The sequence below is a fragment of the Anolis sagrei genome, chromosome 8 (genome assembly GCF_037176765.1).
Source record: "Anolis sagrei isolate rAnoSag1 chromosome 8, rAnoSag1.mat, whole genome shotgun sequence".
Classification (NCBI taxonomy): Eukaryota; Metazoa; Chordata; class Lepidosauria; order Squamata; family Dactyloidae; genus Anolis; species Anolis sagrei.
Genome location: NC_090028.1, coordinates 16,662,471 through 16,688,093, shown reverse-complemented (window position 1 = coordinate 16,688,093; position 25,623 = coordinate 16,662,471). Strand labels below are relative to the sequence as shown.

The following is a 25,623-nucleotide window of genomic DNA, read 5'->3' as shown; positions in this document are numbered from 1 at the left end:
TCACTGTTGAACTTCATTTTGTTAGTTTTGGCCCATCTCTCTAATCTGTCAAGATCGTTTTGAATTCTGCTGATGGGAAGTCCAGAAGCAGAACACAAACACAATAGTACTTGCTTTTTGTGTATTTGCTAACAACTGGCGGTGTATCTAATGGCCACAAAGGCTTGATATCGAATATTTCCATTCTAACTAGAGTGTTGCACTTCAGAGTAAAAACAGGACTGTCTAATCATTAATTACACCACGCCTTGGATGAAAAAAGAGTCATCATTATTTGAAGAATAATTGAAGTCAATAAAAGAGATGAATATAAAGTTGATAAAGGCAAAAGCCAAATAAACAGTAACATAAATAGTGTCCAAACATAGGAATAGTATCTAAGATCCAAAAGCTTGCTGTTTAAATCCAGATGCAAAGAAATATCATGAAAACCATGAACATAGCCACTGCTAATCCACTTGAAAAGCCAGGGAACCTAGGAGACGAGGCCACAAGAATATCCAAAAGACTTGAAACCAAACGATGCCTGGTCTGAAGGAAATACCCTAAGAGCTCAATTTAAGTCCCAGAAACTGATTTCTACTCCCCCCAGTCTTTGACTTTAATTGCCAAATTCTTTCTGACCTGCATAAACATTGGGCCTCTCTATGGTTCTGCCTAATTTCCTGCCGGCGACTAGTCTTATCTATCTCTTGATTAACTGCAGGTGTGACACTATCTTGCAGAATCGAGTCTGGAGAAGGGAGTGAACTTTCCTGCAAACTCGAGCCTGGAATTTTCTCATGAGAACTTAGCCTTTCCCCTGACCCTTCTCGATCAGAGTCTGTAGTAACCTTATTGTCCAAAGTATCTCCATTTTGCACCTCGTCCTCATTGACATCCAAGATAGGCTCAGAAACATTAGAAGAGGGAAACACAGGCTGAATTCCAACACAGAATATTGTAGTGGTGCTTAAGTATGGATCGTAGAAATACTGTACATGACATTACTCCAGTTGCTGTTTTGATACAGTTTCCTTCAACCTAGTTTGTAAATCATTGATGAAGCCTGATAGAATCCATTCAGACCTGATAAAAGTTGAGTTTCTGTGAGTTTTATCTATTTTGTTCTCCTGATTGAAGGATTTTAATATTTGTCTGTTCTGTTTGTAAGCCACCTTGAGTCCGCATTACAAAGAAAAGTGGGAGGGAAATATCCTAAATAAAATGAAATAAAATAATGAAGTTCATTCATCCTTAGGACAACTTATAATTCTCATTTAGATGGGCTCTGTGTGTCTCTTAAAAGGACTCAGGGGACAAAGATTAGCCCTTCAGACCCGACACAGTCCCTACTCTTGTTTTCTATGTACCGTATATTCTGGGGTATAAAACTACTAGGGCTATAAGACGACCCCCCAATTTTAGAAGCAAAATAGAGACTTGGGGATATACTCGCCGTTTAAGACGGGTCCCCAAATCAGGCCTTCTGCTTAGGCCGCTCTCGGGAAACCCTTCTGCTTAGGCCGCTCTTCTTCCTAGTGGTCTCGCGGGAGAAGACGCGATTCTCGCGAGGCCTCGCTAGGAATGCGAGCAGCCTAAGCAGCATTCCCTCCTAGCGAGGCCTTGCAAGAATCGCATCTTCTCCCACGAGATAACGTGGTCTAGCGGGAGAAGACACGATTCTTGCAAGGCCTTGCTAGGAAGGCACGCTGCTTAGGCCGCTCTCCTTCCTAGTGAGGCCTTGCGAGAATCGCGTCTTCTCCCACGAGACCATGTTGTCTTGTGGGAGATGACGTGATTCTCGCAAGGCCTCGCTAGGAGGGAGAGCGGCCTAAGCAGTGCACCTTCCTAGCGAGGTCTCGCGAGAATCGCGTCTTCTCCTGCAAGACCACGAGGCCAGGCTAGGAAAGAGCACTGCTTAGGCCGCATGGGAAGCAGCCCAGGGGCCCGGCCGCCAAGAAAGGAGAGCGACCTAAGGAGCGAGGCCGCCATGAGCGGAGGGGGAGGGGAGCCCGAGGCCAACACAGCCAAGTACAGTAATTTTTTTGTTATTTTAATTTTATACCCGGGGTACTAGACGACCCCCAAAATTTTATAAAGTTTTAGATACCTAAAAAGTTGTCTACTACCCCGGAATATACGGTAATTCTTTATTTTGGACGGGGAAGGGAGGAGGGACAGTCACTTACACCCCATGTCTTTGGGCCACTGGAGTCCAGGAAACACAGGATGATAGTGAAAAAGTAGGGACCAGTTCTTTTCAGATGAGCCCAAAGTCAGTGGATACTCTGAGTTCAGGCAATTCCCCAACTTCAATTTATCAGCTGCGTGCAACTGATCCGGGTGTCATCTGATCTAAATAATCAGTGTAGATCAGTGGTTCTCAACCTGGGGTCCCCAGATGTTTTTGGCCTTCAACTCCCAGAAATCCTAACAGCTTGTAAACTGGCTAGGATTTCTGGGAGTTGTAGGCCAAAAACATCTGGGGACCCAAGGTTGAGAACCACTGGTGTAGATGTACTCTCTGTTAAAAATTAATAAAAAGCATAATACAAGAAAAGAAAGAAGAAAGATACTTCTGGTGGATTATATTGGGTTTCTTTTTCCCAACCCCTTTTTTGCCTTACTTGTTTTTTATGTTTTTCCATACCAAAACAATAGATGTGCAGTAAGGCTGGCTAACAGCGTAAAATAGCAAAGATAAGAAAATAAATAAATCTTAGTTGTTTACATCCTCTGCTCTCTGTGCAGAGTGCCCTTTATCACAAAAACAATGCAAACTTCATCAGGAATAAATAAATAAATAACCTACCAGTTTGGTCCACGAAAGTCTTCATCAAGTTAATCTCTAGCAAATGCTGTTTGCCATAAGGATTTATTTGTTGTCTTCCTTTTGTGAAATGCTGCCAATTCTTCTTTATCTCTCCCCCCCCCCCTTCTATGCTTTTGGATAAAACGGCCCAATTATTGGTAGCAGAAAAGGCACAGCAAGGTTTCAGCAAGTGCCTATCTGCCTTGGGTCCTTTATGTCATTAGTATGAAATGAAGTGTGCTTACCTCTCTTTTTTCCCATGCTGTGTTTTTCTTTTCTTAGGAAACCCCAGTCAAATATCTCGAGTGCCTGTTGCTATCAAAGTTCTTGATGTAAATGACAACGCTCCTGAACTTGCATCCGGGAATGAAGCATATTTATGTGAAAATGGAAAAACCGGAAAAGTAAATATCTCTATGTTGTCCACAATGTCTCGTTTTCTCTTAAATCTCTCAATTACCACAATGTTATTTGTGAGTCATACCTTTCTCTTGATTCAGTGAGAAACCGAATATAGGAACCCAATTTTTGATAAATCAGGCCATTGCATCATTCTCTAAGCACAAGCTCTCTAAAGTTCCTATAATTAGTAGTTGCACAAAATCTAAGGCATCCCAGGCAAATTGAAAAATGTGTGACTCTCCGAATGTTTGTGGATTGCACATCTCTTCAAGTCTAGTCAGTATAATGAAAGGTGAACACTTACGAGCGTTATGACTTAAGAAAATCTGGAACACCATAGATTTCCTTGCCTGGTCAGGTCTCCAATATAATTCTTCCAAGACATGCTAATAGAGACACTTCTAGGTAAAGTTTTCAGAGTTTGAATATGGAGACAAAACCACATATTTTGTGATTGAGTTATAATCTTTTCTATCTTGGTCAATTCTGTGAGTAGTTTTTAAAAAGCAACATTTATCTGAAGTAGAGGAGCAAGGGAATGGGGAACATGGGCCTGATAGTGCAGTCTGCCATTTTATCTTATTCCAGTGTATTTGTCTATGTGTAATATAAATTGCATTGTAAACCGCATTGAGTCGCCGAGTTAGGCTGAAAAATGCGGTATAAAAATAAAGCAAATAAATAAATAAATATCCTGCATATCAGATATTTCCACAATGATTCATAACAGGAACAAAACGGGGAGGCTAATTTAACTAATTTAGGACGTCATAAAAATCTCCAGCAAGCATGCAAAGAATGAGGCAGTACTTCATCTGTGTCACAAATGGAGGGTGAAGTGACAGCTCCCCTGGTGGCCAGAATACCCTCATGAAAAGCTGGAATGTTAATAGCCTATGTGTGCCTGCCTATATATGTTGTGTGTCTATGGCATTGAATGTTTGCCATGTATATGTACTAGGCCTGGGCGGTTTCGTTCGTTAATTTCGTAATTCGTTATTAATTCGTATTTAAATTAGCTTACGATCCAATATTGAACCATGCAGGAATAGTGTGAGGAGTAAATTAGATTCAAAACCATTTTTTCAATTTATTTTGTAATTATTTCATAATTATTTTCGCATGTCTGGTGCAAGTTTTATAGTTGTTGTCTGTTTTATCACACCAACAGTCAACAACAGAGGGAGAGGGAAGCTTCAGAAGTTCCCCCTGTCCCATTTGGAGGTTTTTTTAGCATATTGCGCAATCGCGTCCGCCATTAACGAATCGATTCGAAATTTACGAAATTTCGTATATTTCGAAATTTTTAAAAGGAAAATTTCGGAATTATTAAAAAAAAGAAACGCAAGGGCCACCTAAAAACGAAACGAGTTTAGAACCAAATTTTTCCGTGGTTACCCAGGCCTAATATGTACATTGTAATCTGCCCCGAGTCCCCTGTGGGGTGAGAAGGGAGGGATATAAATACTGTCAATATGTGTGATATAGTTGGTATAGTGAACAACTGCTATAACTGTTAGAGAGGGTTGTGTGTATATCTCTAATTCAGTCGGTACAGCATCAGCTTGCTACAGAGGAAACCAGGTTCCCTTGGGGAATACTCTAGAGTTTGGACAAAATGCCAGGACAACCCCATATTTTGGTCACAGAGTGAACAGTATGACCAAGTCTGATGTGGACTGGTCTACTGTCCACACAAACTGCCACAGCCATTCACTTTTTCCTGCAGTCGTCAGTGCAGAGACAAAGGGTCAAATGGACTCATGTTGCTATCACCAATCCAACCCAATAGGCCTTTATTGGCATATATAACAAGACAGTATAAAATACAGTACATATTATAAAAAGGAAACTTCACATTTGCTACACGTTCAGTTTACAGACTTCATTCAGGAAATTAGCTTATTTATTTATTTTGTATCAAAAGCATTACATAAATTAGTATAAAACTGATAAAAACTGAAGGTGCGCAGGTGGCTAAATATCTTTTGACCAAAAACAGGCAACAGCAATAGCATTGTCTGTAGCCTCCAACAATTCTTCCTCTGTACATGAGGCAGTGGACAAGCATATAGATGCGGAGTTGTCTGTTCTGCTCCACAGTCACACAAGGATTGGGATTCTTTTCGGTAGTGCCATTTTGCCAGGTTGTCTTTTGATCTGCCCACTCTGCTTCTGAGTCTATTCAGGGACTTCCAGGTTGCCCATTCTGGGTTTGCCCCTGCAGGAAGACCCTCCCTCGTGGGGGGGGGGGGGCATTCAGTTGGGATTTCCTGGTCTAGCTACCCAGAGGGATACCCTTGCTGTTGCTAAGAGGATGCCAAGAGGAGTGGTAGTTCTCATAAAGCCTTTCCTTGATTTGAGTCTACTGGGAGGAGGCTGGTAACTATGCAGTGGATGGCTTTCACAGTGTTCAACATTATTTCTCTCACATTTAGCAGCAACTTCCCGTCGCACATTTTTTTTTTAAAAAAAAACACTTACCAATGAAAGGCAACAGTTAAATCTTAGCAATTTAAAAGCATAATTACTTTTTCTGGGTCAGTAAAGGTTTTCAAAGGATCTATAACTTGTGGTAGTAAGTTAGATCTTAGTTCCTGGGCAGTGCCGAAGAATATGCAGGATGGCGTCCAGCTGTCCTGAGCCACAGGAACAAAGCCTCTTATCGCTCAGTAGACTGTTGAGTCTTCCTCTATGGCAGGGGTCCTCAAACTTTTTAAACAGAGGGCCAGGTCACAGTCCCTCAAACTGTTGGAGGGCCAGATTATAATTTGGAAAAAAAAATGAATGAATTCCTATGCATACTGCACATGTGTGTAGTGCAAAAAAACACTTTAAAACAATACAATAATTAAAATGAAGAACAATTTTAATAAATATAAAATTATTAGTATTTCAATAGGAAGTGTTGGCCTACTTTTGGCTGATGAGATAGGGTTGTTGTTGTTGTTGTTGTGTGCTTTCAAGTCATTTCAGACTTAGGTTGACCCTGAGCGAGGGCCGGGTAAATGACTTTGGAGGGCCGCATCCAGCCCCCGGGCCTTAGTTTGAGGACCCCTGCTCTATGGAGTGGGGATGGCATAATATTAAGTTTAGCCAGGATGTAGGCTCTCCTATATGAGGGCTTATTGAGTGCTGCAACATAAAAGGCTTGATTTCCCTGCATGAATGGGATTGCCATGTTCATAGACGAACAGGATTTATTGGCCAAACTCAGTAGTTGTTTATAATCCCTTTTAAATGAGGGTAGAGATCTCAGTGAAAGTTAGCATGTTCAAGAAGTCGCTATCAAAGCCCAATTCCCCAATCTTTGCTAGGACTGTTTTGCACCACTTTGAGTGGTGGAGTTCGCACAAGGTGAGTTGGGTCAAAGAGTTACTGGAGCTTTGATAGTGAATATAATAATCATCATCATAATCATCATCATCCTAAATACAACCCTAAAAAATACTACAAGAATACATCCACACACACACAAAGAAAAAAAGAAAAAAGTGACTTCCATTCCATCTTCTTGGATAAAATATTCTTATTATTCAAAAATATTTTTTATTAAAGATAATAAAATTCTCTCTCTTGTTTTTTATATTCACAAATTGTCCAGATAGTCGTGAAGATTATCCCAATTCGTTCTTTTTATTATCATACCTGTATTTTTCTTCAACAAAAAAGTCATTTTGTCCATGTCCTTTATTTCTCTGATTTTTTCCACCCAATCCTGTATGGGTGGTACTGAGTCTTGCTTCCATTCTCTAGCAAAAACAATTCTAGCGACAGTCGTTGTATATGTAAAAAGTTTGTCCTCTTGTTCCGTCAATTGTAAATCCAAATCTGTAAAGCCTAACAAGTAATACTCTGGTTTTCTTGTAAAAGTTCTTTTTAAGATCTTTTGCATCTCTTCATGAATTACCCTCCAAAACTTTACTGCTTCTTTACAAGTCCACCACATATGGTAGAAGGAACCCACTTTATTTAGGATATATTTTTACTTCTTACTTTATTGGCCTTTCCCTCTCTCTTTTTTTTCTTTACTTTTCTATACCTAATTGTTCTCACTCTTTCGTTGTATTCTATATAAAATTTAATAAAATTTCTTTAAAATCATCATCATCTTTATTTAATACCCCGCCACCATCTCCTCAATGGGGATTCGGGGCAGCTTACATAGACAAAATTTTATGATGTTCAGCCAGATAGTGGCCTCTATAGAGTATTGGCCAGATTCTAGACATAGAACTGTGTACAGGATGCAGTTTGGGATGCCGAATAATTTGTGGAGGAATTTTGAGAGGAAAAATCTGGGTTAACCAAATGGGAGCATGTTGCCATCACCACTGTGGATTGACATAGAGTTCTAGGAAAACTCCTAGCCATCACAGGTGTCCTATGCTACTACGGAGAAGGAGAAGGACAGTGGTGATGATGACAAGAAAGACAAGGTGATAATCGGGATTGTGGCACAGCTGGCTGAGTGTCAGCTGCATTAAGATAACTCTGACCAAAAGGTCATGAGTTCGAAGCCAGCCCGGGTTGGAGTGGGCTTCCAACCAATTGTGTAGCCTGCTGTCGACCTTTGCAACCTGAAAGACAGTTGCATCTCTCAAGTAGGAAAATTAGGTACCACCTTAAAGTGTGAGGAGGCTAAATTAACTAATTTATGAGGCCATAAAAAAGACTCCAGCAAGCACTCCAGCAAAAAAAAAAAAAAAAAAAAGCATGTGGGGAATGCGGAAGTACTTCATCAGTGTCGCAGATGGACGATGAAAGCGACAGCTCCCCTGGTGGCCAGAAAAAGTTAAATAGCCTCTGTGTATGTCTGTATATGTTTCTGTGTCAAAAATTGGCATTGAATGTTTGCCATATATGTGTACACTGTAATCCACCCTGAGTCCCCTGCGGGGTGAGAAGGGTGGAATATAAATACTGCAAATAAATAAATAAATAAATAAATAAATAAAATTTGCACTGCTCTGGATTGAGCACCAGGTATGTGGACTTGGAAGCTGCCTGGACCAGTTCAGAGCAGTTTTGCTATGATTTGTTCCTGCAATAACACTGTTCAACTGAGAAAAAGTTGCGGGCCTGAAAATAGTTGTTCTTTTATGATTTTTGGGTGCTGAATAGGCCTGTTTGATCAAGAAAAAATTTGTTTCTAAAATCGATTTGTAATTGGGGTGTTTTTTTGTTTCGATATTTAAAATATTTACAAAACTTTCCAAAAAAATGTTTTGTTATTTACGAAATTTCGTAAATATTTACAAAACATTTTGTAAGTGTGAATGTTGCAGTAATGGTCACCTTGATTAGCATTGAATGGCTTTCATTTCTCCCACCCTGGACATTCCATAGATAAACTCCATTTGCCTAGTTTCCAACAGACCTCTGAGGATGCCTGCCATAGATGTGGGCAAAATGTCAGGAGAGAATGCTTCTGGAACATGGTCATACACTCATACAGCCCTGAAAACTCACAGCAAAAGAGCCTGGATGGATGCAGCCTTCAATTTGTGGCAATCAGATGGTATTGGTCTCATCTCAGGCGGGCCACGGAGGCAGAGCCGGCGCTGCAGGAATCCCCTCCCCGGCTCCTGCGCTCCGGCTCCGGCTCCTGCGCCCTCCTCCTCCTCCTCCTCCTCCCAGCTGTGTTGCAGGAAGTGCCAGGAGGAAGAGGAGGAGGAGGAGGGCGCAGGAGCCGGAGCCGATTGGATGGCGCGCGGAGGCCGGTTGTAAGGGTGAGCGCGCGCGGGCCGGGCGCCCAATAGGCAGGGGCGGTGCTTGGCTCACTGGGTGTGCGCTCGCGACGCCCCTTCGCCCCGCCCGCCCCATTTACAAAACGGGCGAAAGCTCGTAAATACTGTGGGAGTTGCCGTTTCGATATTTAAAAACCCTTCCGGGTTTGAAAATATGTTTTGTTATCGTACCGTAAATGCAAAAATTAACGAATGTTTTACGAATTACGAAATTAACGAACGAAACCGCACAGGCCTAGTGCTGAAAACGAAAATGACATTTAAAAATGTATATTGGCTCTAGTTTTTATGATATAAGCAATCACGTGATCACGTATGGTTGAAAAAATGCATTTTGCGACTCACACTATGGAAGATTCTAGAATATTCTAGAAAGTTTGATGATGCAGTATTAGTGCCGTGTGCAAAAGCCAGAAAGCCCTATATAAGGCCAGACTTTTGAACAGTGAGGGTCAGTCAGTTGAAGACTGAGACAGTATCGTTAAACATCGTTTTACATTGTTCTTTTTACTGTAGTTATGCCTCGCACGTGTGTAAATAAAGCACTATGGAAAGAAGATATCAAGGCAAATGGACTCCGTCAATGCTGTCAGACTACTGCTGGAGCATTGTAAGAGACAATCCTTTCCTTGAATACAAAAGAAAAGTCAAGAGAAGCAAACAGGATATAAACTAAAGTCACAATTAAAGCGACATTTAAACTTTCAGACTTTTCAACTGCATTAGGCCTACTAATATAGTTTCTTGCTTCACAAACATAAACTATAGACTAATTAAATAAATATTTCTCATGTATAAACTATTGGCAATATAATTTGACAAAAATTTAGTAAATATTCACAGTTTATATACATGCAGTAAGGTTAGGCGCATTATCATAATATTAACTAATTACTAGGGCTGGGCGGTTTCGTTCGTTAATTTCGTAATTCGTTAATAATTCGTATTTAAAGTGGCTTACGATCCGATATTGAACCATTCAGGAGAAACTAAAAATTGAAACGAATTTTTAAAATTTATTTCGTAATTGTTTTATAATTGTTTCGAAATTGTTTCGTTATTATTTCGTTATTATTTCCGTATGTCTGGTGCAAGTTTTATAGTTGTTGTTTGTTTTATCAGTGATTAAAAAAATAAATTATCACACCAACAGTCAACAACAGAGGGAGAGGGAAGCTTCAGAAGTTCCCCCTGTCCCATTTGGAGGGTTTTTTAGCGTATTGCGCAATCGCGTCCGCCATTAACGAATAGATTCGTTATTGTTTCGTAATTGTTTCGTAATTTCCGAAATTTCGTAAATATCGAACTTTTTTAAAGAAAAAAATCGGAATTCTTTTAAAAAACGAAACACAAAAAACCCCTAAAAACGAATTGAATTTAGAAACAATTTTTTCTGTGGTTGGACAGCCCTACTAATTACTAGGCCTGGGTAACAACGGAAAAATTTGTTTCTAAAATCGATTTGTATTTGGGGGTTTTTTTTGTTTCGATATTTAAAATAATTACAAAATTTTCCCTTAAAAAAGTTCGATATTTACGAAATTTCGGAAATGTGAAAAAAAATACAAAACATTAACGAATCGATTTCCGAAACAATAACGAATCGATTCGTTAATGGCGGACGCGACCGCGAAATACGCTAAAAAACCTCCAAAAACTTCTGAAGCTTCCCTCTCCCTCTGTTGTTGACTGTTGGTGTGATATTATAATTTTTTTTCACTAATTAAACAAAAAACTTGCCCCAGACATGCGGAAATAATAACGAAACGACCTCAGAACAATAACGAAACGAATACAATAACGAAATACGAAGCATTTACAAAACGTGTTTAAAAATTCGTTTTTTTAAAAAATTGCTCCAGAATGGTTCGTTATCGTTTTGTAATTGAAAAAATTAACGAATTATTAACGAATTACGAATTAACGAAACGAAACCGCCCAGCCCTACTAATTACCTATTGTGGAGAAAATTGAAATAGCTGTTGCATAAAAACCAGAACCAATTAACACATTTAATTATTATATTTGAATTCAGCATGTTAAATTTATTAAGAAACGGCACATTTCATTTCCGAAACTGAGAAAAACCGAAGATTTGTAGAACAGTGAATTGGTGAGCCTTCAGATAGTAGCAGAGAGTATATATTTTGGAGGTGTGACATTGGTCATGCTCAAAATCTTATCCAAGATCTGCTTTGGCCATCAATTAAAGAAGATATCACTTTCAGGCAGCAGCAATGCAAAAGAAGCTAATCTGTCAGGAAGCAGTACGGTAGAAATGAAATGGACTTGTTTTCTATTATCCTGCTTGTGAAGACACTGAGTGACGGAAATCCATGGCTTTGTAGCTCCCTAATTTATTCTGGGTAGTGACATTTTAATTTAAATAAACAGCAGTTGACAGCATGACACTAGAGTTGTTAATCCAGCTATTCTTGTGCCTCGTGGGTGTTTGGCATTAAATTCACCATTTACCAAAGCAGCTTACCTGATAATAGTGTTAGAATTTGTTTCTTATTGTGGGCATGTACAAGAAACTATGTATGGCAGGATTTGACTGCTGCAGACAATCCACGTTTTCACCTTCCAGCAGTCATTTCCACAACTTCTTGCCCTAGTTACCCAGTTATCTGAGAAACAAAACAAAACAGCATTTTGGATAGTAAACACTAGCTTTTTGGTCCAATGAAGAATAAGATCAGTGAGATGTGTCTCTCAGCAAATGAATAGGACCAGTATCCATTTATTTTTCATGTCAGGGCAGCCAGTCAATTATATTACATTTCTAACAGAACAAAGCAAACAAACAGAGAAAATACAAAATGTGTGAGTTTGGTAGTTGATTAAATGTCCTTTGACCAGTATCTGGCCACTTGGAGTGCTTCTGGTGTTGCTGCAAGAAGGTCCTCCGTTGTGCATGTGGCTGGGCTCATGTTGCATTGCAGCAGGTGGTCTGTGGTTTGCTCCTCTCCGCACTCGCATGTCGAGGATTCCACTTTGTAGCCCTATTTCTGAAGGTTGGCTCTGCATCTCGTGGTACCAGAGCGCAGTCTGTTCAGCGCCTTCCAAGTCGCCCAGTCCTCTGTGTGCCCAGGAGGGAGTCTCTCATTTGGTATCAGCCATTGGTTGAGGTTCTGGGTTTGAGCCTGCCACTTTTGGACTCTTGCTTGCTGAGGTGTTCCAGTGAGTGTCTCTGTAGATCTTAGAAAACTATGTCTGGATTTAAGTCATTGACGTGCTGGCTGATACCCAAACAGGGGATGAGCTGGAGATGTCTCTGCTTTGGTCCTTTCACTATTGGCTGCTTCTTCCCGGCGGATGTCAGGTGGTGCAATACTGGCTAAGCAGTGTAATTTTTCCAGTGGTGTAGGGCGCAGACACCCCGTGATAATGCGGCATGTCTCATTAAGAGCCGCATCCACAGTTTTAGTGTGGTGAGATGTGTTCCACACTGGGCATGCATACTCAGCAGCAGAGTAGCATAGTGCAAGGGCAGATGTCTTCACTGTGTCCGGTTGTGATCCCTAGGTTGTGCCAGTCAACTTTCGTATTGTATTGTTTCTAGCACCCACTTTTTGCTTGATATTCAGGCAGTGCTTCCTATCCAGTGATGGGCAACCTTTTGAGCTTGGTGTGTCAAAATTTGCCAAAAACCTGAGCATAACTCTGGTGAGGTGTCAACTTCGAGAAAAAATAAACATAATTTTGCAATATTTATAGTTTAAATATGAAAAAATGTATATTCCATGCTGAGTTATGGAGTGAACAATGCTCAAATGTGAAGATGTTAAATTTGTAAAGCCTTTTACAAATTTAAGGATGGAATTAAATTGGCTCTTATAAGGTGTACTTCTCTGTGGCCGCATGTCATCAAAAATAGGCATGTGTGTCAGTGCTGACACGCGTGTCATAGGTTCACCATCATGGGGCTAGACAGTGTAATTTCTCCAGTGGTGTAGGGCACAGACACCCCGTGATAATGCGGCATGTCTCATTAAGAGCCACATCCACTGTTTTAGTGTGGTGAGATGTGTTCCACACTGGGCATGCATACTCAGCAGCAGAGTAGCACAGCGCAAGGGCAGATGTCGTCACTGTATCTGGTTGTGATCCCCAGGTTGTGCCAGTCAGCTTTCGTATGATATTGTTTCTAGCACCCACTTTTTGCTTGATGTTCAGGCAATGCTTCTTGTAGGTCAGAGCACGGTCCAGAGTGACTCCCAGGTATTTGGGTGCGCTGCAATGCTCCAGTGGGATTCCTTCCCAGGTGATCCTCAGAGCTCGGGATGCTTCTCTGTTCTTGAGATGAAAAGCACATGTCTGTGTTTTAGATGGGTTGGGGATCAGCTGGTTTTCCCTGTAATAGGCAGTAAGAGCACCTAGAGCTTTGGAAAGCTTCTGTTCTACCATCTCAAAGCTCCCTGCTTGAGCAGTAATGGCACGATCATCAGCATAGATGAAACTCTCTGTCCCTTCTGGCAGTGGCTGGTCATTTGTGTACACAAATGACCAGTATCCATAATAACAATACAGAACTGAATACAACCCATGAAGAGATCACTACCAATCCCTGCCCCACAGTCACAACTTTAGACTTGCTTTTCGTGGAATCAAAGAATTAGTAGAACTGGAAAGTCAAACAGTACCAAAAGGTTCATCTGGCTTTCTAATGAAGCAGGAAATGCACCTCTGAAGCATCTCTGTCAAATAACCAGTCAGTCTCTGTTTCAAAGTCTCCAGCACAGAAGAGTTCACCACCTTCTGAAGCAATCTGCTCCACCGCCAAACAGCACTTACCATCTGTAAGCTGCTCCAAATGTTTAGGAGAATAGAAGGAGGAAAGAAATATCCTTCATCAACATAATAGCCCTTCAGATACTTGAAAAAGTCTTTCATATTGCCTGCCTCTGTTATAAATGCCTGTTCAGCTCTCCTTTCTATGTAAGTGAGCAAAAGTTGGAGCAAAGAAATGGCACTTCAGCCTCTAATTCACTGCTCCTTTGCTCTTGGTAGTTCACCGATTAAACCCAGACAAACAGGGAAATCAAAGGAGAAGGGGTGAAAAGGAGGTAGTACAGAGAGGGCATTCTCAAATTGTAGAAATGTAGATATTTCGTAGGTCTCAATTCTGGATTTTTGCCACATAGGCATATTTGGATCATAGCCTATTATTATAACCATTGCTTCAGGAGTCATTGAAAGCCTATTATCTAAAATAAAATTAAGACTGAAAGAGGTAAAGTTAAATATCAACTTTCTTGTCTCTTTATAAGAGATAGAATAGGACGAAGAGGTTCTTATATTTCAGTATGTCATACACAATGAAAAATTGTGTATGCGGAGAAAAGTAAGAACTGACTATGGAACAACAGACGGGAAACGTGTATGGCAGGGTTGTATACTCTCACCCAACCTATTCAACTTGTATGCAGAATACGTCATGTGATGTGTAGGGCTTGACAAATACAAGGCTGGAGTTAAAATTGCTGGAAGAAACATTAACAACCTTAGATATGTAGATGATACCACTTTGATGGCCGAAAGCGAGGAGGAGCTGAGGACCTTCTAACCAAGGTGAAGGAAAAAAGTGCAAAAGCTGGGTTGCAGCTAAACATAAAAAAAACCAAGATTATGGCAACAAGACTGATTGACAACTGGCAAATAGAAGGAGGCAGTGACAGATTTTGTATTTCTAGGTGCAAAGATTACTGCAGATGCAGACTGCAGCCAGGAAATCAGAAGACGTTTACTTCTTGGGAGGAGAGCAATGACCAATCTCGATAAAATATTGAAGAGTAGAGACATCACACTGGCAATGAAGATCCGCATAGTCAAAGCAATGGTATTCCCGGTAGTCACCTATGAATGTGAGAGCTGGACCATAGAGAAGGCTGAGCGAAGGAAGATAGATGCTTTTGAACTGTGGTGTTGGAGGAAAGTTCTGAGAGTGCCTTGGACTGTGAGAAGATCCAAGCAGTCTATACTTCAGGAATTAGACTGACTGCTCATTGGAGGGAAGGATATAAGAGGCAAAGATGAAATACTTTGGCCACATAATTATTTTTTGTCGTGTCAGAAGCGACTTGAGAAACTGCAAGTCGACTCTGGTGTGATAGAATTGGCCGTCTGCAAGGACATTGCCCAGGGGACGCCCGGATGTTTTGATGTTTTTACCATCCTTGTGGGAGGCTTCTCTCATGTCCCTGCATAAGGAGCTGGAGCTGATAGAGGGAGCTCATCCGCCTCTCCCCAGATTTGAACCTGCAACCTGTCGGTCTTCAGTCCTGCCGGCACAGGGGTTTAACCCACTATGCAACTGGGGGCTCATTATGGCCACATAATGAGAAGACAGGAAAGCTTAGAGAAGACAATGATGCTGGGGAAAATGGAAGGAAAAAGGAAGAGGAGCCAACCAAGAGCAAGATGGATGGATGATATTTATTTATTTACTTCGCTTATATACCGCAATTCTCAGCCCAAGGGCGACTCCTTGATATCCTTGAAGTGACTGGCTTGACTCTGAAGGAGCGGGGGTGGTGATGGCCAACAGGGAGCTCTGGAGTGGGCCGGTCCATGAGGTCACGAAGAGTCAGAAACAACTGAATGAATAAACAACAAAACAACATGGGGAGAAGCCGAAAGCCTAATTTTCTCTTTTCTGATGATTAACAGTTCTTGTGGGTTTTTTCGGGCTATATGGCCATGTTCTAGAGGCATTTCTCCTGACGTTTCGCCTGCATCTATGGCAAGCATCCTCAGAGGTAGTGAGGTCTGTTGGAATTAGGACAATGGGTTTATATATCTGTGGAATGGCTGGGGTGGGGCAAAGAGCTCTTCTCTGCTGGAGCTAGGTGTGAATGTTTCAACTGACCACCTTCATTAGCATTTGAAGGCCTGGCTGAGCCTGGGAAAACCTTTTGTTGAGAGGTGTTAAGATGTGCCTGGTTGTTTCCTCTCTGCTGTTTTGCTGTTGTAATTTTAGAGTTTTTTTTAATACTGGTAGCCAGATTTTGTTCATTTTCATGGTCTCTTCCTTTCTGTTGAAATTGTCCACATGCTTGTGGATTTCAATGGCTTCTCTGTGTAGTCTGACATGGTGGTTGTGAGAGTGGTCCAACATTTCTGTGTTCTCAAATAATATGCTGTGTCCAGGCTGGTTCATCAGGTGCACATCTTAACACCTCTCAACAAAGATTTTCCCAGGCTCAGCCAGACCTTCAAATGCTAATGAAGGTGGTCAGTTGAAACATTCACACCTAGCTCCAGCAGAGAAGAGCTCTTTGCCCCACCCCAGCCATTCCACAGATATATAAACCCATTGTCCTATTTCCAACAGACCTCACTACCTCTGAGGATGCTCGCCATAGATGCAGGCGAAACGTCAGGAGAAATGCCTCTAGAACATGGCCCTATAGCCCGAAAAAACCCACAAGAACCTAGTGATTCCAGCCATGAAAGCCTTCGACAATACATATCAAATTCTATTTGCCAGTGCTCAACACGTGTCCATCCAATGCTGTTTTTACAGGAGGTGGGGGTGGACAGGGGATTATAATGCTGAATATTAAGAAATATGGAGTTGTGTGGAAGAATTCAAATTTCCATTTGCAAGTGTAAAGTGCACAGAAAAGAACCTATAAAACGGAAATGCTACATCTGAATTCTCCTGATCCCTTTGAGTTAAATCTCTATCAAACAAATATGAAGAAAGTATGCAGTTGTTTTCTCCTATCTGAATACATTTACACAATTGCCAGTTAACTTATAGCTAAGTTAAATTAAGTTTGAATCACCTCAAGGGAGCTGATTACATCTCAGCCTCTTAGACAACCTTATTTGCAGTCTGTAAATATACTGAGCGAACCACCTAATGCAGTTCATTTCTCCACGTGTTCTATTTTGGGCCCTGATATAATTGAGAGTGGCAACCACGGCTGCTGGTGATGTGACAGAATGCATTAAAAACTGTTGATGTATAACGTTGCCAGATGAATTCTTCTTGCCTTTCTTCTCAACCCATAACGGCAGAATGTGAAACTCTGATCTGCTGAAAAAGCATGTCACTTAGCATTTGGCATTCTTTCCACAATTTTCAACATTGCTAAAGCATTCCTTTCCTCTTCCCTAGGCCTTCCCTGTTTTTACTTGCTCCTACCAGATGAATGCATTATTTGATACGATAAGGTATTAATGAGCCAAATTTGCAAATCAGTAGTTTGAGAAAAAAATGGTGTGACTAGAAATTCTTTGTGCATGCTGCAGTTACCCCTAACCAGAGGTGGCCCAGGTAATTTTCAATGGTAAGCAAACAGTATTTTGCCCCCCCCCCCCAACCAATCATTGATATATATTTTCTGTTCGTCGTGGGAGTTCTGTGTGCCCTGTTTGGTTCAATTCCAGGTGAACTATACATCCGAGTAACTACACTTGCTAAACTTGCTCCCTTGCCTGGCCTGCTTTGGGTCCGGAGGTATACCTGAAGACCCCGGCGTGTGCACCAAAAGTCACCTCTTCTCCTGACTTTCTCCTCAGCCATTGGGACCGAGAGAGAGAGAGAGAGAGAGAGAGAGGTGGAGATGCCCACCTTTCCTGAAGGTAGGCGCAAAAACAAAGGAGGGAGCGGAGGTGGGAGATACCTCCAGCTGGAGGGGCTCTCTCTCTCTCTCTCTTGGTACCAATGGCTGAAGAGAAAGTCAGGAGAAGAGGCGATTTTAGGTGCACATGCTGGGGTCTTCAGACACGGCTCCGGACCCGAAGTGGGCCAGGCACGGCGGCTCCACCCCTTGGCCCATCCGCAGATTGAGGAGAGGAGAGGAGGCAAGTGGAGCGCCAGGGGATCAGGAAAGGATTGAACGCGGAGAACGATTGAGCGCCGGCTCTGCTCGCACACCCGGTGGCCGGGTGGAGCAGGAACGAGAAGGGCTAGGCGAGGCTCAAGGGCCCGGCCCCTTTGGAAAGAGGATCGCCCGGCAGCAAGGCAAGAAAGCCGAGGCTCCCCCCGGACTGCTAGGGTTGTTGTGAGCTGAGGGGGCGCTCCTCAAGTGGCAGTCAAGGGGCATTTACAGAGGTGTCTCTACGCCCCTGGCAAAAAAAGTGTTCTGCAACTGCTTACTTCGCGTAATGGATGAGCCGCCCCTGCCCCTAACCCAGATAACCCATAGACTGAGTCTGAAATTCGTTCTGAAATTAAAATTAGCTGCAAAAATTCTAGATGATTTTTATATTTCTTTCATTGTATACATGGGAAAGTAATTAATTTGACAATTTGATAACAATGTCATGTGAATCCCCCCCCCCCCCAATTTGAATTCCCACCACAAAATAGACACCAGACACACATATATGGAGAAATAACGGGCCGTTTTTTGACCTATTTAAACTAGTAAATAAACTGCAAGGGAGCAAGGGAGCTGAGGGATAATTTATTGTTGCCTCCAATTTGAAAGGATCCAGTATTAAGGAGATTTTACCCCAGTTCCCAATTTTAACAAGGACTGGCCAATTTGCAATGGAGGTTGCCGATTAGGAACCAAATTTACCATCAAGTTGGAAGGGAGGCTGTTCAATTGCACCTCCTCCTTTATTAAGAAAGTAATAACTTAGTAGTAATTACACTGTATATACTGTAGTGTGACTGGAGAGAAGAATGTAGTTTCATTTGGTTACTTTTCCCTGCGTTTCTGCCACCATGTGAGGTAAGTTGTAATATTGTGAGAAATGGCACTTGGTACACAGAATAGACGGAGCTGAGGCAATCTTCAAATAAAAGTTAACAATTTTATTAAGTACACAGCGTGTGGTTGCAAGACGTAACTTTTGTTATAGAACTTAGAACAATGCTTGGTTAGTTGAATGTTACACTCTTTCAGGTTACACAGTATCTTCCTGAGGTGAAGCACTTATTACAAAACAAAGTTTCAATACAGGGATGTCTCCCTTATCTGATCCTCCCTTGATCAGATACTTAATAAGATTATTCTTTAGCCTTTCCTTAGACTAAAGGAATACTGGCTTCGTTTCCCTTATCAGCCACTCTAGGCTAAGAAACTTCCAGTAGCTTAATCTGGCTTTCCAAAGCCTTGAAACTTTGCTTCACAATTTACTCTCTTTCAGCTACAACCTCCCAATCTTTCCTCTACCAACTCCTCACCCTCAAATCTTAACTCCTTACTGCTCACTCCTCTAAACCTAAACCCTAACTCCTCACTCCTCACTCCTCGGAACCTAAACCCTAACTAACCGCTTCTTTTTAAAACGCAGATGGATTTCTCTTGCTAGGTTCTGCCCACTTTCCACTCTCCTCTGCCTGGTCTCCTTGGCGATGCCACAATGGATACAACCAGTTATTTCTAGCTTTCAGCTACTGTTACCAAACAAATAGTTAAACAGTTCAAATACATATACCTAGTTTCAATAACTTCCTTACAAAACTAAGTTTTTTTTAAAAAAAAACAAATATTTTATTATGTTATAAACACAAATCAATAAGCCAAATCCCAAGTGTTACACATATAAATCCTGAGTAATTCAACAAATATTAAAGACATTATGTTAATTTACACTGGTGAAGATTACATTTTCCCCTCCCTCCCTCCTTCTCATAGAATCATAGACTCCAAGAGTTGGAAGAGACCTCATGGGCCATCCAGTCCAACCCCATTCTGCCAAGAAGCAGGAATATTGCATTCAAATCACCCCTGACAGATGGCCATCCAGCCTCTGTTTAAAAGCTTCCAAAGAAGGAGCCTCCACCACACTCCGGGGCAGAGAGTTCCACTGCTGAACGGCTCTCACAGTCAGAAAGTTCTTCCTCATGTTCAGATGGAATCTCCTCTCTTGTAGTTTGAACACTACTCAACTTTGAACTTGGACCAGAGTGCCTTGGACCAGAGAAGATCCAACCAGTCCATACTTCAGGAAATAAATCCTGACTGCTCATTGGAGGGAAGGATAGTAGAGGCAAAGATGATGTACTTTGGCCATATCATGAGAAGAAAGGAAAAAAACATTCAATGCAAAGCAAACAAAATTGGAGCTCCTGGTACAGTTGTAGCTGCACAGTAAAAGTGCATTAATTCTGCAGTATAGATGCACCCTGTGTTATTTAGTACACAGCTGGCTTGCAACAAACCTCTCCTCTTAGCTGGATGATTGGAAGGGTGATTGTCTGTTGAGCTTACTGTGATGAGTATGTCACTCAAAAGCAATGAGACAGTGCCAGCTCTTTCTTAACTGCTGGCTGCCATCATTTGACAATTCTGGGCAACAAAACAGCAATTTACGCCATATTTAAAAAGACATGTCCAATTGACATTAGTGTGCAGAGAAGTTAGCTAACAGCCCAAGCAATTTGGAAAAGCCTACTTTTGAAGGATGGTAAAGAGGTTGCCTTCTGCAAAGCCTTTAATATAAAGTCTCACTTCCCAATAAGGCTTTTCTTCTTTACATCAAGAAAACATCAGATATAAGGAGAAAATCTGCTTTGCTTGGAAAAGCATGAAAAGACTGCACAGCCCAGGAGGGAGCTGTCAATACAGGGATCCTTTCTTGAATTTGTGCCACTGTGGAATATACCCCGGTTTTTCAGAAAATTTATCTATATCTATATCTGTATGTGTGTGGAGAAGACTTCAAAATTATCTTAAGAGAGATGGGCCAAAACTAACAAAATGACAAATGCAAAATACTCAACTTAGGCAGAAAAAAAATGAAATGCAAAGATACAGAATGAGGGACGCCTGGTTCGATAGCAGTACGTGTGAAAAAGATCTTGGAGTCCTTGTGGACAACAAGTTAAACATGAGTCAACAAGGTCATGCGGCGGTTTAAAAAGCCAATAGGATTTTGGCCTGCATCAATAGGAGCATTGTATCTATATCCAGGGAAGTCATGCTAACCCTCTATTCTGCCTTGGTCAGATCGCACCTGGAATACTGTGTCTAATTGTAGTAACCACAATTTAAGGGAGATGTTGACAGGCTGGAATGTTTCCAGAGGAGGGCGACTAAAATGATCAAAGGTCTGGAGAACAAACCCTATGAGGAGTGGCTTAAAGAGCTGGGCATGCTTAGCCTGAAGAAGGGAAAACTGAAAAGAGACACGATAGCCATGTACTTACTTAGGCAATCCCTCGTTGTCTAATTTCGGGAGGGGTTGACATTTTTTTTGGGGGGGGGGTTGAAAATTTCGCGGGGGGGGTGTTGAAACCTACCTTCTAGTTCAGGCTGAAGCAAAGAGCACAGCAGGGGGCAGAGCAGCCTTCAATAGCCTGTCAACCACCTCCACCAAGTCTGGCCTCCATAATGAGAGTATTCAACACACACCCAATTTGGTTACTTCAATACATCGGCTATTGCTGCAAGTAATGACAGTGTGAATAAATTGTCAGTATTTAAGGCCTTGCATAGTCTGGGGCCGATGTACCTGAGGGACCGCCTCACCCCCTACCAACCCCAGAGATCCCTCCGTTCTGAGGACCAAGATCTATTGGAAATTGCCAGTGTCAAGACCTTGCGCCTAACAGCAACCAGACACAGAGCCTTTACAGCAGTGGCACCATCACTCTGGAATACTCTGCCACCTGAAGTCCGTGCCTTGCGGGACTTATCAGCTTTCCGCAGGGCATGTAAGACATACCTGTTTCGACGGGATTTTGATCTCTGATATTGCTGTTTTTAAATTGTTTAAAATTGTTTTTAAATTGTGTTTGATTTTAGCCTGTTCTTGTAAGCCGCTCCGAGCCCCAGGGGAGTGGCGGCATATAAGTTCGAATAATAAATAAATAAATAATTATTTGCTTGAGATAGTGCTTGCAGTTCTGGAGGGACTCTTAATTTTTTGCATCTCATAGACTTAGCATGGGGATTTGGTTAACCAGTTAAAATTCATGAGTAAACTGGGCTTTTTAAAAAAATCTGAAACATTTTTTGGGGGGGGGGGGTTGAACCCCTAAACCCTCCCCCACTCGCTACAGGCCTGGTGCCAGCCTGATCTCCCTGGGGAGGGAGTTCCAGAGACGAGGGGCCACCACCGAGAATGCCCTTTCCCTCGTCCCCACCAATCACACCTGGGACGGGGGCGGGAGCAAGAGAAGAGCATCCTCGGATGATCTTAAGGATCGCGTGGACTTATAGGGGAAGAGGCGGTCATGCAGATAGGCAGGTCCTGAACCATTTATTAGGAGGTTGTTTTGGGCCAGGGGACATTCCTCAAAGAATGACCAAAGAAAGAGTGAGATCTATTCTTTCTGTTCTGGAACGGCTGTTCCAGGGGCTCTAATTTTGTGTTTTGCACTGAGTGTTATAGTCCTAAATTTCAGGGACTTTGCAGATAGGTGGCTTCCTTTGGCTGCATTCATAGGGCAAGCCACCTGTCAATTATAGTTAGGATCCCTGGTCCCGCCCCTGTCTGGGATTTTTGGAGGGAAGGGGCCATTTTTCAGTTAGTCTCAGCAAAGGAAGTCAATGCAGAGGATGTGTACAGACATCCTCCTGTACAAAGGCTTCATCCCTTAAGACTTCCTGGGTCTTAAGCCTCTAAAGATTCCCAAAGGTTCTGGGGAAACAGCCTTACAGCCCTGAGGAATTCCGGAGGGAATAACAGCTCTAATCATCAAAATCTCCAGCTAAGTGACTACAGGCCTGCTGGTAAGTCTGCTCAGTTCTGAGAAGCAGTTCAGCCGGTAGTGGATTCAAATCAGTCAGGTTTAGGTTCACAGTAGCCTGGGAGGAGCTAGAAAGGGGAATTTTCCTTTGAACAAAGTTATTGAAGATAGTGCCTGTTCCCTGTGGACAAGTTTGAGAGAACTGGTTTCTTTACCAAGAAAGTTTTACAATTCCTGTTTGTTCATCAATAAAAGACTGTTATATTTAAGCTCAAGCCTCCTAAAGACTGTTTAATGAGGGAAATTTTCCTAAAGGCTCCTTTTCGGGGACCCTGGCTTCCCGCTGGATTCAAGCCTCATTTCAGATCCAGCACCTCATTTCAGATCCAGCGGCGACAGAACACTTTCCCTCCTCTGAAGTTATGTGTATTGCCTCCTCCTAAATAGCAAATAAATAAATAAATAAAAATTCAACCCTCATCTAGCAAAGGTATCATCAGAGGTCTTGTAGGATATATAAAGGAGGCCAGAGGGGGATTGGCCGAGTGGGTGAAGGTGGTGGTTAATGCCTCCCTTCGGGAAAGCAAAATTCCAGCGAGCTTAAAACAAGCTGTAATAAAACCGCTGTTGAAAAAACCATCACTGGACCCCACTCAATTCGTCAACTATTGGCCTGTTTCCAATCTCCCCTTTTTGGGCAAAGTCCTGGAATGTGTGGTGGCCTCACAACTCCAGGTATTCTTGATAGACACAGATTATCTGGATCCAGCACAGTCTGGCTTTAGGCCGGGACATGGTACCGAGACAGCCTTGGTCGCCTTAGTGGATGATCTTCGCCGGGAGCTAGACAGGGGGAGTGTGTCCCTGTTGGTTCTGCTGGACCTCTCAGCGGCCTTCAATACCGTTGACCACGGTATCCTTCTGGGACGCCTTGCAGAAATGGGCCTTGGTGGCACTGTTTTGCAGTGGCTCAGGTCCTTCCTAGAGGATCATATCCAGAAGGTGTTGCTGGGGGACAACTGCTCAACCTCACAACCATTGTCTTGTGGGGTCCCGCAGGGTTCTATACTGTCCCCCATGTTGTTTAACATCTACATGAAGCCGCTGGGGGAGATCATCCAGAGTTTCGGGGTGCGGTGTTATCTGTACGCAGATGATGTCCAACTCTGTCACTCCTTCCCACCTACTACCAAGGAGGCTGTTCAGGTACTTGGTGGGGACGAGAGACAGGGCCTTCTCTGTGGTGGCCCCTCGGCTGTGGAACTCCCTGCCTAGGGATATTAGATCAGCCCCCTCCCTCCTGGCCTTTCATAAGAGAGTGAAAACCTGGCTCTTTGAGCAGGCATTCGGAACCCCGGAATAGTCAAGCTTGAGATGGAGAATGACCTAGGAACGGCCAAGACGATGGAACGGATGAGGATTGGATTGAGAGGATATAGCTCTTTTTAAATTGTTATTGCACTGTCTTTTTGTCTAAATGCACTTAATTGTTTTTGCTTTTGTATTGTATTGATGGCATCGAATTGTGCCAATATGTAGACCGCCCTGAGTCGCCTGCGGGCTGATATAGGCGGGATATAAGTGATGTAAATAAATAAATAAATAATATTTTATAATGTGGAATTCTGGGAGAAAAATTGGAAGGTAGAGAATCAACAGACACATTGTGCTGGCGTCTCTCTCTTTCTTCCGCTCTTCTCTCCTTCTCTGTCACGCACTGTAGTTGTTTTGTTTGCTTTCTCTAACCCCCCCCCCCTTTATCCAAAAATCTGCTTTTCAAAGCAAGAGCTGCAGTGCTTCTGTAATCTAGACATTTTATTTTTGTGCTGTTGAAAAGATCAAGGCAACTTACAACAATTGGAAATAACAAGAATACTATGATTGTGCCTTCTAAAGAAATTATGATAACTTTTTCCCTTCCCTTTCTTATGTAGATCTTTCAAGCAATTCAGAGCACTTCATTCAGGCAGTAAAAGCAATACATTCTGGAAAAACATTATAATGACGGGTCAATCACAACTGCCCCACTCCCTTTCATTTTCCTATGCTGTAATCTCCAGACTAGAAAGTGTCAAGGAATTTTACAATAATGTCCATTCATTAAGCAATGACTTGAAAGGGAGGGAGGGAAACAGGACTTACCTAAGAACACAGTGGGAAGAGGAGGCGCTGAAAAGTCAGGAGGTCTTTGCCACAGCCAACAAGGCAGAAAGCTTTGCTTTTCCCGTTGGCACAGCTTCATACACATCTATACGGTTGAGAGTTTTATTATATGCCTTGCATGTAGACAAAAAGTCAAGAGGAGGTTGCCATGGAAACACAAACTCTTAATTTCTCGACTCGAAAACGAGAAACAACAAAAGTGATGTTTTCTCTGCGGTGTTTCCTACAACATCCGACACCATTCTTTTTGGAAAAAGGAAAAGAAAAAGAGGTGAAAGAGGTGGAAACAAGTGCACAAAAACAAAGATGGAGGTGATGATGAGTGAGAGCGACAACTTCTGATAGAAGCACAGTAAAAGATTAAATGGGATCACTATGGCACAATTCCAAGAGAGGCATGCATCCCATTGAGTCTCTTTCCATTTAGTATCAGCAGGTGTGAGAATCATGTGGCTTCCAAACCTCACTTACCTCCCCTCCTATTCCCGACACACACATAACATCACAAACATCATTTTTGGAGGCCACACTTCTTTAAAAAATGTTCCCAATTTATATAAAGTCAGAAATGCGTTTCTTTTGTTTGTGTGTATGTTCAAAACTTTATATTCTACTAGCCATCCCCTGCCATGTGTTGCTGTGGCCCAGTCTGTGTATATGTTAGGGCTGGGCGGTTTCGTTTCGTTAATTCGTAATTCGTTAATAATTCGTTAATTTTTTCAATTACAAAACGATAACGAACCATTCTGGAGTAATTATTAAAAAAACGAATTTTCAAAAACGTTTTGTAAATGCTTCGTATTTCGATATTGTATTCGTTTCGTTATTGTTTTGAGGTCGTTTCGTTATTATTTCCGCATGTCTGGGCCAGTTTTATGGTTTAATTAGTGAAAAAAAATTATAATATCACA

General features: G+C 42.1%; 1 protein-coding gene across 1 annotated transcript in view; it reads left to right on the top strand.

Annotated features, from left to right (window-relative positions):
- The window catches only part of CDH8 (cadherin 8), a 603,855-nt gene that overhangs the window by 506,939 nt on the left and 71,293 nt on the right, over positions 1-25,623 (top strand). Inside the window, exon 9 of the mRNA XM_060787956.2 lies at positions 3,077-3,198. Within this exon, the coding sequence (XP_060643939.2) occupies positions 3,077-3,198 (122 nt within the window). The remainder of the gene's footprint in view (positions 1-3,076; positions 3,199-25,623) is intronic.